The following is a 13,193-nucleotide window of genomic DNA, read 5'->3' on the forward strand; positions in this document are numbered from 1 at the left end:
TAACAAAGCAAAAAGAAAACAGTTTAAGCAACCTGATCTTGGCAAAATAAATTAAACAAGACATAAATGAACTGTAGAAGAAAAAAATTATAGTACCAGATGGATTTACAAGTAAATTCTATCAATCATTTGAACTATTAACTCCAATTACTACATTAAATCCAATTAACTGCGTTGTTTACAAAGATAGTCTTCTCTAGACTAACTATGCCCAGTTCCTCATATGAAATGGAATTTCATATTTCATAGGCCTGTCACCATTTTGATTGCCTCTGTTAGGACCTTCTCTACCTTATTATCCATGTCCTTCATTGACTGGAAAGAGGGAAAAGTACTCATGCAGTGGATGACTGTTTATCGGACTAGAGCTCAAGTATAGCAATCAGAATTGAATTCTATATTCCACATATGGCCTGAGCAGGGCAGGATATAGAGGAACCATCACCTGCTTATTCTTAGAAATTCTACCTTCCTTAACACAGTCCAAGAGCATAAGAGTGTTCTTGGCAGCAATTCTTCCTTCCTTCCTTCCTTCCTTCCTTCCTTCCTTCCTTCCTTCCTTCCTTCCTTCCTTCCTTCCTTCCTTCCTTCCTTCCTTTCTTTCTTCTGGTTCTCAACTCTTGATCTATGATGCCATAATTCTTCTTTGTTAAGAAGTACCAATACTTTAGCATGGCAGATGAATTTTGGTTTTGAATCTATTGCTTATTATCCTTCAGAGCCATAACTAATAATTCTGGTGATGTGGTTAGCACGTGGGATGGAGAAAAGAATATTGTGGCAATGATTCCTCCCCAACACATCCCACCTCAGAGAATACAAGAATGTGCTTCGAATATGGTGGTATGTCATCAGAACTCGGGAAAGGGTTTTTTGGTATAATGATACAGGCTCCAGGCAAAGATGTGGGGAACGTCAGAACTAGAGATGGAGAGATCATCATAGGGCTATGAGGTAATGGGATAGCAATTCAGAAGAACCATCAGGAGGGGAATCAACCTGATGCTATATAGCAGGGGTCGGCAACCTTTTTGGCCGTGAGAGCCATCAACGCCACATTTTTTAAAATGGAATTTCGTGAGAGCCGTCCAGTGCTCACAGTGTGGCTCCTGTAACAGCACCTGAAAAAAATGTACTTTATGGCTCCTGCAGAAAGAGCCAGATATGGATAGAGACGTACGTTGCCGACCCCTGCTCTAGACCCCCCTGTGATACTTATAATCCTTAATCCTTTATGAATATGAGCAAATCACTACAGTTCTAAGGGCCACCATTTCCTCATCTGTGAAATAAGGGAGTTGGACTATTCTATCTCTAGTCTCTCCACCTCTAGATCCTATGGACAATTTTCTCCTCCAAAGGTAGCTAGCAGAATGGATACAGAACTGAGTCTTGAGTCAGGAAAACTTGAATTTAAATCCAGCTTCATATGTTAGTTGTGTCACCCTGGAATGTCATTTAACTGCTGCTTGCCTCAGTTTCCTCATCTATAACATAGCACCTTTGTCTCAGAGTCTTTGTGAGGCTCAAATGACATTTACTATTTGTACAGCACATAGTAGGCCTTGGGTAAATATTTATTTCCCTCCAATTAATGAGTTCCATTTTAGGAAATGCCCAGGCCAGCCACGCTTACTGCCAACCTGGTTCTACGCTTGACTCCCTGAATTTTCCTACATTAGCCCAGACATGAGTATCTGCCCTCCTTGCCTCCTGCTTTTTTCCCTTCAATGTGTGGTCTATATCTATTAGAATAGAAACTTCTTCCAAGTAGAATTGCCTTTCTTTTTTCTTTGTATTTGTATGCTCGGTGGCTGGAGCATAGTAAGCAATTAATATTGCTTTATCAGTATTTCTCTGCCTCTTTTCTATGACCCCACTACCCAACTGGGAGGGAGAATTGGTTAATGTTCCCAGGACCTACTAATCAGATTAAGCAGTTTAAGCCAAGCATCATTAATACTTCAATGACTAAATAGTCTTTGATGTGGAATTGAAGAGGTGGGAAGCCATAGCTTGAAAGTACAGCACAGGGAGGAGCTAAGTGGCTCAGTGGATAGACAGCTCAACCTGGAGATGGGAGGTCCTGGGTTCAAATGTGGCCTTAGACACTTCCTACCTGTGCGACACTGGGTAAGTCACTTAACCTCCCCTCTCCCCACTCCATTATCTAGCCCTTACTGTTCTTCTGCCTTGGAACCAATATTTAGCATTGATTCAAAAACAGACAATAAGAGTTTAAAAAGAAGAAAAAACAAAGAGACTTGAAGCCCTGCATTCTAGGAACTTCTCAAGAAACAAAGTTCCTGAGTTGATGTCCAAGAGGAGCGGATTTGAATCTAATGAGGCTGAGCTCTTCTCAGGGCTCATCCCCAGTCAGGGTGAGTCAGTATCTCTGTCCAGCTTCTGCCTCATCTCCAAAGCTTTTACTCTGCTCATCCACTTCCATTATTGCTCTTTCTTAGCCTCTCCAGGTCACCCAACATGAGACAAGGAAGCTGGGGAGATGAATTAGCTGTTGTTTGGTGGTGTTTTTTTTTTTCCAGACTCCCTGGAGGTTTCTGAATCAGAGTAACCACAGAATGAATGCAGATAATATCCATGCTTCATCTTTTCTCCACACTGAGGAAAGAGTTCAACTGAATGAAAGGAGAAAGAAAGAAAGAAAGAAACAAACAAACAAACAAACAAAGAAACAAAGAAAGAAACAAAGAAACAAAGAAACAAAGAAAGAAACAAAGAAACAAAGAAAGAAACAAAGAAAGAAAGAAAGAAGAAGGAAAACGTGGCTTCTCTGTTTACTCTTGCATCTTTTCTACAACTTGGAACTGTCAATGAAAACTTTGAACTTTTAATAATCTTGGATTCAGAGATTTCTTGGGTCTTGGAATTTCCCATCACATCACTTTGAACAGCTACTTATTGGAAATCTAATATGTCCCAGGTACAGGAGATGCAAAGACAAACACCAAAGAATACTTGTCCTCAAATGGCTTACATTCTACTAGGAGGAAGCAATGTGTACATGGATAAGTCCATGCAAAGTAAATGCAGATTAACTTTGGGGAAGTGGAGGAGGCAGGGTGGCAGAAGTCCAGGCAAAAAGTGATGAGGGCATGAACTAGAGTAGTTGCTTGCTTTGTGTGGAGGGAGAAGGGGATATGTAAGAAATATATCATGAAAGTACAATAAATTGGATTCAGAGAGTGATTGAGAGTGGGAAGCCAAGGATGATACCAAGGTTGCTAGCCTCCATTCCATCTCAGCTACTGACACAATTTTATAGGACAAGTGATCTGAACAAACTTAGTGTGTGTGTGTGTGTGTGTGTGTGTGTGTGTGTGTGTGTGTGTGTGTGAGAGAGAGAGAGAGAGAGAGAGAGAGAGAGAGAGAGAGAGAGAGAGATTCAGTTTCTTTCAGCGCTGAGGACACATCCATCATCCAAGATGTAGATGATGTTTCCTAATAGAAGAGTCTGATGGAATGGAAATTCTGCTAGATATATTTGAAATCAGAGGACCTGGATTCTAGTCCTATCTCTTTGGATTGCCACTCTTGCAACTCTGAACAAGTCACATAATTTCTCTTGGCTTCAGTTTCCTCTGCTGTAAAATGAGGAGTTTGGACTAGATGGCCTCTAAAGACCTTTCCACTGAGTTCAAATCCTATCTTGAACACTTACTAGCGATCTCTTGAAAATATTCTAATGCCTCTCACCCTCCATTTTCTCATCTTTAAAAGGGGGATAATAATAGCACTTACTTTACAAGGTTGTAATAAAGACCAAATGAGATAATATATGTAAAATATTTCTTTCAAGAGGGATATATTTTAGCTATTACTAGAATTATCCTATGTATAAACAATTGTTCTCTGTCCATGTATGTTTTGATTGCATGAAAGGCACCTGGGGGTGAGGAAGAAAAAGAGGGAAGGAGATAAGCATGTGTTAAGCACCTACTATGGTGTCCACCTCTCACCTGTAGCTCAGCCACATCCTGATCAACTCTTTCAGCAGACAGGTTAATGTGAAGCCTCCCCCAGAAGAATGGGCAGATAAGGACAATTTGTCCAACATCCATTCATATCCAAGTCATGAGCAAGTCAAGATATTATCAGAGATGTCACTGGTCCTCCTCAAGAATAAAGGATGAACAACCATTATGGGCTAGACGCTGAGCTACATGCCTTAAAAATATTATCCCACTTGATCCTTGAAACAATCCTGAGAGTCAAGTGCTATTATTCCCATTTTATAGTTGAGGAAACTGAAGCAGTAGAGACACAAAGCTAGGAAGTGTCTGAGGCTGGATTTGAACCCAGTTCTTCCTAACTTCAGGTCTGGTGCTCTGTTCGTTGCACCATTCAGTTTTACAAATCAAAAATTCAATTACTCAAAGCAAGAGCATAAATGTGTCTCATCCACTTCATTCTCTTCCCAGGTAACTGCCAGCACTACGTTTCTATTATTCTAGTCTCTCAAGACCTTCTCCTTTAAAGAAATCTTAGAGAATTCATTTTTGTGTCTTCTTCCCTCACTCCAATGGCCTCCTCTCTCTACCCTAATTCAACTGACCCTAAAAAGAGTCTAAAAGACTAAGTCTGAACAAAGGTTGCATATTCTTTAAGTAGAATATAGTGTTTTCCCCATCAACTGTTTAAAGGCACTAAAATGCAATTTATCATTTCATTTAATCACAGAGACCTAGAGAGAGAGAGAGGCCTTATCTGAAAGCTTCATTTCCATTTGCCTAAATAGATTCTGTCCCTCTGGATCTAGGTTCTCATTTCTCTCAATCTCCCCTGAAAATTGTTCAACCTACAATGGACTCAGAAGCTTAGGAGGGGTGTCTTTACATACATGAAAAGATTAATTTATATTCATCCATTTCTCTAAACAACGAGAAGAGACTTTTTAGAAGTAAAAAAAAAATTGTTTTTGCCTATTTGCATTCTAACATGTGGCCTAAATAAAGTTCTCTCTCTCATCTCTTGAATGATTTTCTGAGGGTGGGTAGGAAGTGAACAACCTGGGTTTGGAAATTATAAAGAATCCATATTCTTTAAAAGAAAATATTAACGTCTTGTCAAAAAAATTTTAAGTAAGGCATAAATTAAGGGGTTTGAAAAATAAAGTTTAATTTACCTATAGGAGAGCTGAGCTATAGATAGGAATCCAGGTACCTAGAGAGAATTTATTTAGGGATGCTTTACAGGGAAACTTCTCCTTTATTCCCCACCATAGTCTGGGCTCTGATCCTATAAGAGGTAGAAGTCAGGCATGCCCCAAGAAATAGTCCAATTTGGGGCAGCTAGGAGACTCAGTGCCAGACTTAGAGACAGGATGTCTTGGGTTCAAATTGGGCCTCAGACCCTAGCTTTTTGACTCGTGGTAAATCACTTAACTCCCATTGCCTAGCCCTTATTGATTGGAACCAACATATAGTATTGATTCTCAGATGGAAGGTAAGGGTTGAAAAAAGAAATCAACCAATTGAAGATAAAGTCTTGGTGGGGAGATGTTTAGACCAGGATTTTTAAACACTTGAGAGAAGGTGCTGTATGGTACATAGAGAACCAGCCTCAAAGCCAGTAAGACCTGGGGTCCAGTCTTGTATCTGATAGTTAATCTTTGTAGGACCCTCCTTAAATCACTTAATCTCTCAATGCTCTAGACCAGTGGTTCCCAAACTTTTTTGGCCTACCACCCCCTTTCCAGGAAAAATATTACTTAGCCCCCAATTTTTTTTAGTTTTAATAGCAATTAATAGTAAAGATAAATGCACCTGTGGTGATCACCACCCCCCTGGATCACTGCAGCACCCACTAGGGGGCAGTAGCGCCCACTTTGGGAATCATTGCTCTAGACAGCTCTCTAGACTCCAAGCTGTGGGACTGGGTTGTCAGATTTTCCTCCCCACAAGGAGCTGCACACATTACAGGTTAACATTATCATTATTTTTAAACAATTGTGTCTAATTGTTTTAATAGTAATATTTTGTAGCAAAGGCATCAGGAGAAAAATGTGCCATATTCTCTTCATCTCAGTTAACCACACCAATGAGATGTCAGGTTGTTCAGACCACCAGTATAGCCCAATATCAGCTTAAATCCTTAGGAAGAACCAGCCTCCACAGTGGTATCTTCGCATACCCAAACTTTCAAAGTGATGGTGAATGTCATGTTTATCGATGGAAAATCTTTAATGATCAGTTATTTTCATTTCTCTTCTTGGATCATCTAAGAGATGTCAGTCTGAAATCTTCTTTCCTGCATGACAGAAACTTTAATCAGTAAAATGGAAAAGATAATTTTTATATAAATATGTGTGTTCATTTCAGAACTACTTACTTACTTCTGTCAAGAGAAGATGACATAAATCATAATGACACAGCCCACGATCCAGCCAATGAGGAGAAGAAGAGGGATGAGCAAATTGGAAAATGTGGATTCTATGTAACAAACAAACAAATCAGAATATAGATTTTAATTCATGTCGATTATATGAAACAATTCATTTTGGTCAATAGGAAATCGAGAAAAATAAACATGAATTTTCATGTAAAGAAAAGAAGTAGACAGATAACCTTCACTAAATAATGTTATTTATAGAGCTGTTGCATGTAATACTTATCACATGGCACATGAGATATATGTGCAGGGATATATTCAGACATGGATGGACTATCCCATTCCCCTATGGCAATGGTTGGCAACCTTTTTGGCCATGAGAGCCATAAACACCTGCAGAAGGAGGAGGATGGAGGTGGAAGGCGCTGGAATATGGGGCAGGGGGTGAAGGGCCCCCTGGGGCACATCCTGGGGCTCTGCCCGGACTGGCCGGTGGGGAGGTGGAGCCAGATATGGCTCAAGAGCCATACGTTGCCAACCCCTGCCCTATGGGATAGTGATACTTGACCAGAGGTCAGGAAAGTGAACTCTCAAACCCAAGCTCTGTCTCTTACTAGTGTAATATAGGATTATTAACATTGACAGGTTGCCTCCTATATTACACTAGCTAGGCGGGTGATGTCATCTCTCTGAAACTCAGTTTTCCCACATATTTGCCCTTCTGAGGTGCATTTGAAATAGTGGAGTCAAGGTGCTTTACTGATTTCAATGGTCCATGCAAATATCAGTTATTTGATTCATCAAAAAGCATTTATTATACACCCACTGAATGCCAGGCACTGCACTGAGTACGAGGGATACAAAGATAGAAAGTGGGGGCAGCTAGGTGGCTCAATGGGTTGAGAGCCAGTCCCAGGGATAGGAGGTCTTCAGTTCAAATCTGACCCCAGACATGATCCTGGGTGAGTTGCTTAACCCTGTTTATCTCAGTTTCCTTTTCTGTAAAATGAACCAGAGAAAGAAAAGGCAAATACTCTAGTATCTTCGCCAAGAAAACCCCAAATGGGGTCAGGAGAAGTTGGACACGACTGATGGAGAGACTCAATAGCAACAATAAAAATTGGTCTCAAAGGACAAAATGAGGATCAATGTGGTAAGAGTCACAAAGCTTGATAGGAAAATTTTTCCAAAAATTAGAGGTATAGAAAAGAAAATGGGCTGTCGGCATCAAGAGGTTCATGGTTGCAGGTATAAAATCCATATCAGATTCCTTACCATCTCAGGGAGGGAAGGAGGGTTAGAAGAATGTATAGAATTTGGAACTCAAAACATTAACCAAAAAAAAAAAGAATGTTAATAAAAGTATTTGTACTTGTAATTAGAGGAAAGTTAAATATTTTTTAAAAGGAAGTTCAGAGCAAGGGGCTGAGCTGGACAGCTACTCAGGTAGGTTACAATGGGGATTCCTTTCATGTATGGGCTAAGAAAGATGGCTTCAGAGGTCCCTTACAGCTCTCAAGTCATGTAATTCACTAGTCAAATTTAAAGCTAGGAAGGAGTTTTGAACTCATCTAATCCTTCATTTTTGCATAGGAGGAAACTAAGACCAAGGGAGGTTGAGCAATTTGTTCATGACCATACTGTAACAGAGACAAGATTCAAACCCAGAACCTCTGGTTCCAACCAAACAAATGCTTCACCTTACCAGTGAGGAGGCTGCCTCTCATTAACAGAATCAGAGGCAAGAGATGTCTAGGTGTCACGTATGTACTGAAGGGAATGAGTTTAGTTTACTGACTGGATTGTTCCATTTGTCTTGGCATCACTAACACCTAGCCCAACACCCAGCCCAGAGTTGGCACTTAATCCCTGCTTCTTGAATGACTGATTGATTGACTGATTGATTGTTTAGATTGATGGCCACTAGAGTGCCTTCCAACTCTGGTATTCTGTGAGGTAATTTCACTTAGACAGGCATTAGCAAATTCTTTTGGTGCCTCCTACTTTCTTTATTCTATAAAAAAAATGAGTTCTTCTCTGTAAATTTCCCTTTATATATATTCCATCCTAGTGCCTAAAGCCCTACACACAACACAACACAACACAACACAACACAACACAACACAACACAACACAACACCGTCATGCAACAGCACACCAGAACGGCTCCAGGAGAAATTTAATACTGTTAATGCTCTGGTCCTAAAGACTGGGATCTGTCATTAATTGAGAAGTGCAATTCGATTTCAGGCCATTAGCCAACAAAGAGAGGGAATCTATTTTAAGAATTCACACTCCTGAGATAATTTGTAGCACTTATACAATATGCATTTTTGAAAATTCTATTAATATAAGAACATCAGTGGAGAAAATCATTTTTTGAATTTGGAGACATCATTTTCAAAGGAAAATTTTTCCTAAATGGAACAGAATACTTTTGAGTCTTATTTTTTTTAAATTGGATTCTCTCCCAATAATCTTGACAATTTTGAACAGATCCCATTGTTTCTTAAGGGAAGAAAACCACCCCTTCTCCATTTCATCTCACAGTGTGACCTTGCAAAAGGCATTTATTTAAACTTTCTGGAGAAAATAATACCCTTCCCTTACCTGTCACATAATATTTTGGTGAGTATAAGTTGAATATATATTTTACAGTCATTTGGGGTGAAAGAAGACTTTAAAATTAGGAAACCATTAAAGTTCAAACATGTCTAAAAAAGATTTACCAAATGATGATCCATGTGACATGACAGTGTCTGCCAGAGCTCTCAGAATTTCAGATCAGAGATTTGGAGCTGGCATGCACTTTAGAGATCACTAAATAAAAATCTCCTTCTCTGCCCTCCCCATTTTGCAATGAGGAAACCAAGACCTGCAGAGCCTAGACGTCACCTTGCCCTACTTCTAACTTAAATTTTAAGTGGACACCCAGGATGGAAATTGTTTACAAACATGTGAGAAATAAAATATCCCCAGCTTTCCATTGGAATCTATGTACAAAATGCATAAGTAATACATTTGTCTAATATTCTAATATTTATCCATAATTATAATTAAGAATTTGCTAAATAGTGTCTAATGCCCATTATTTAAAAAAACAATCCAAAACAGTGTATTTGTGGGTGCTCAAATATGTTTGACATATGTCAAATATGTTGGCCCATCTGGGGGAGGAATGTGTGGATTACCACATGGCTATTCAGGGTGATTGTATTTACATCACAGATTGTGCCTTTGGTACCTCGTCATTCCCTAACTGAGAAAAATGGCCATTTCTACTTTCAAACACAAACAACAATTTCTAAATGTCTTTATTTATTGAATTTGTCAGGGAGATAATAGAGGGGATTCCTGCAGCGGGTAAGAGGCTGAATTAAGAAGCCCCTTAGAGTCCTTCTAACAATACGATTCTATGCCTTGAATTCTGATCAGAGAACAAGGATTTTACTTTTTTTTTTTTTAATTTATTTACTGAACCCGGGACTTCATTGGTATAAGAATCTGATACCTTCTCTGCAATTTATATTCTTGGAGCCAGCATTGCCTGGGGCTCTTCAAGGATGAATGGCTAGAAAAGAGCCACACAGCCAGTGCATGTCAGAAGAAGCCTTTGAACTCAAGACTTCCTTTCTCTAAGCCCAGCTCTCCATTCAATATTTTATGGGTGCCATGAATAAAGTGAATGGTCATTTTTTCCAGTTGTGTCCAATTCTGCATGACTCTACTTGGGGTTTTCTTGGCAAAAAGACTAGAATGGTCTATGATTTTCTTCTCCAGTTCACTTTACAGATGAGGAAACTGAGGTACACAGGGTTAAGTGATTTGTTCAAGGTCATACAGATAGTAAATGTCTGAGTCCAGACTTAAACTTCCTAACTCTGGACCTGTTGCTCTATCCACTGCATCACCTAACTGCTCTTAAGTGAAAGATTACATATATTTAATTCACATTAAGATCATAGGATTTGAAACAGGAAAGAACTCTGAAGATGGTCTAGTTCAAAGGCTCTTATCCTGGGAACTACAGACCTGTGTCCATGGACAGATTTCAAGGGGGTCTGTGACCTTAGATGGGGAAAAATATAATCTTTATTTTCCTTAACCTTTAAGGGAAACAGCATTTCCTTCCATTATGACTGTGGGCACCAAAAAAAGATTCTGAAAAGGGGGCTGGAGGCTTTGTCAGCCTGCCAACGGGATCCATGAGGCAAAACAGATAAGAACCCTTAATCAAGTCCATTCCTTGAAATCAGAGAACCCAGTTCAAATTCCGTCCCTGATACATATTATCTGTATGACCTTCAATTAGCCTCAGTTTTCTCATCTATAAAAATAAGAAGGTTGGACCAGAACACTTCCAAGGACTTTCTTTTCTGGTTCCAAACCAGCTGTGATGGGAGGAGGAAGAGTTCGACGTCCCGCAAGTTCACACACAGGTAGTAAGTACCAGAAAACCAAAATGAGAATCCAGGCTCTTTGAATCCAAATCCATACTTTTCCCCCAGCATCACTCATCCTCATGAGTGATCCGACTGGCCTCATTCGTGATCTGACTTTTCACATTAATGGAAAAAAAAAACATTTTTGCTTCTTTTTTCCAACATGATTTATATAGACGTCTTGGATGACATCATACATCTTTTCCAGAGTCGTTTCCAGGCAGACCAACATATATTAATTACTAAGGCTTCTCCAGCAATGATATTCCATCCTCCAAATATATCTACGAAGCAGCAGGCATTATAAAATACGACCCAGTTAGCCTGAAGGTCTCTGTTTGCACTGCCAAGAAGGACTAGCAGACTACACAATTCTTCTCCTAATAAGAGACCTTTAAATCTTACCTTTCTCGGCCATTCTCCTGGGTGCCAAGCGAGTTTGTTTGGGAGAAGGTCTGGTGGCTTGGCTATTGTCATCCAGACCTGCCTTGAGTTTTAAATAGAGGGCCATCTGGAATGTGTGACAGCCGCCTCCCTCACCCCTTGCCAGTCTTCTCTCCGGTGATGTCAGGCATCAGGAAGGGCAAAGTTTCTGGCCCCCTGAGTTTGCAATGGAGCAAGCCCAGAGGCTCTTAGGACGTTAGGTCTGAAACAAAAGAATAAGACTTGGTGGACCTCATCCAGGAGACTGGAAGATTTTTGTTTTGTTTTGTGATGAGAATGAGGTACTTTTTGGTTCTCCCAAACTGGGAAATCACTTAAAGGTGGGGAGGTGTGGACCAAAGGGAAGACACGAAGGTAGCCACCAGCTTGAAGATTGCTCAGGTAAGACTTTGAGATGGTCCCTGATTTTCTGATCCAAGGACCACCCCGCCCCCTTCTACACTGGGGCCAATTTGTTTCAAAAACACAAATCATTGGGGTATATGGTATGGTAAGTGTGAATAATGCAGAGGTAAAGAAGTGACAGGAAGGACTTATTTATAGCCTGACACGTATCCAAATGACTCTAGGAAACCTCTCCTGCCTTTCCAAGAGTTAATAATAACAGCTCTTGCTTATCCAGACATTTAAAGGCTGCAGAACATTTTCTATGCATTATCACATTTGATTGCTTATTAAGTTCCTTGATTTCTTCCAAAGAATACATTATCCTTGTGATATAAAAATGAACGGGATTGACTCCAAGCTGAAAACAGCACAGAGTTTCCAGAGAGGTCAAATTGTGATTTACTTATTTTGAGGGGTTCAGCTCTGGGAGATCATCTAGGAAATCTCAGTGTGGAAACTCCCTCCTCCAATGCTTTTCAGCAACCCATTGGCAGTTTATCTTAGGGAGTGTCGTGGGTCAACGAAGGATTTTGAGGCTTATCCATGACGCATAGCTAATTTGTAGCAGAAGCTGGACTTGAAGCTGACTCTGCCTGACCCACTGGTCAATGTTCCACAAGATCTTTAGGTTGTTTTTTTTATTAGAAATATGCAAATAAAGTATAATCTGCTGTTAAAGCATCCATTCCAGAGCATAGAGCTTATCACACATGATTGATACCTTAGTTTGTCTTGTTAAACTGGGATTTTTCTCTCTCTTTTTAATCATTGGACAATAGAAGGCGGCTCAGTGGGCTGGGAAGAATAGAGTCAGAAATTGCCTCTGTGTTTCTATGGACAAGATCTATGATTTCATTTGTGTAGAGAAATTCCAGGGGAGGGAAGACCCTCTATTGATGGAAATCAACACATTCTCTGCAATTTACTGTCAGTATGGCAGTCTTAGAGAGCTGTTTAGAGCCTTGAGAGGTTAAGTCACCTACCCAAAGTCATGGAGCCAGCGTGTGTCAGGGACAGGACTTGAAGTCAGGTTTTCCTTGTTCTCAGACACACACACCCCCAGCTATGTACTAAGCCAAGCTTCCTCTCTGTAATCATGAATCTGCCTTCTTCCTTCCTTCTCCATCATCAAATACTCTATCATTTAATCATATTGTCCTCTTTGCTGTCCTTCATAGCCAATGCCCAGCCCTCTACCCCTATGCCTTTGTCCCGGCTGTCCCCAGTGCCTGTCCCTCCTCTTCGCTGACTCTTAGAATTCCTGGTTTCCTTCCAAACTCAGTTCAAATGCCACCTTCTACAGAAAGCCCTCCGGATCCCCCTGGCTACGAGAGCCCTCCATGGCAAAGCCACTTTGTTTTCATGTTGGATATAATCTAGAGATCTTGTGTGTGTGTGTGTGTGTGTGTGTGTGTGTGTGTGTGTGTGTGAGTGTGTTGTGTGTGTGTTGTGTGTGTGTGTTGGGTGTGTGTGTGCGTTGGGTGTGTATGTTGGGTGTGTGTGTGAGTGTGTGTTGGGTGTGTGTGTGTGTGTTGGGTGTGTGTGTGTGTGTTGGGTGTGTGTGTGTGA

General features: G+C 40.4%; 1 protein-coding gene across 2 annotated transcripts; it reads right to left on the reverse strand.

Moving 5' to 3' along the window:
* Window positions 1-6,184: 6,184 nt before the first annotated feature.
* STRIT1 (small transmembrane regulator of ion transport 1) lies at window positions 6,185-11,268 on the reverse strand. Of its 2 annotated transcripts, none has more exons than XM_044667690.1 (3): window positions 11,199-11,268; window positions 6,356-6,452; window positions 6,185-6,270 (listed from the first exon to the last, which is right to left on the reverse strand). In XM_044667690.1, the coding sequence occupies exons 1-2, from the start codon at window positions 11,209-11,211 to the stop codon at window positions 6,361-6,363; spliced, it is 105 nt and encodes a 34-aa protein (XP_044523625.1). In that variant the 5' UTR covers window positions 11,212-11,268; the 3' UTR covers window positions 6,185-6,270; window positions 6,356-6,360. The 2 variants fall into 2 exon arrangements, with proteins under 2 accessions (XP_044523625.1, XP_044523626.1); XM_044667691.1 differs by having other exon boundaries at window positions 6,352-6,452.
* Window positions 11,269-13,193: the final 1,925 nt, after the last annotated feature.

The sequence above is a fragment of the Gracilinanus agilis genome, chromosome 3 (assembly GCF_016433145.1).
Source record: "Gracilinanus agilis isolate LMUSP501 chromosome 3, AgileGrace, whole genome shotgun sequence".
Taxonomy (NCBI): Eukaryota; Metazoa; Chordata; class Mammalia; order Didelphimorphia; family Didelphidae; genus Gracilinanus; species Gracilinanus agilis.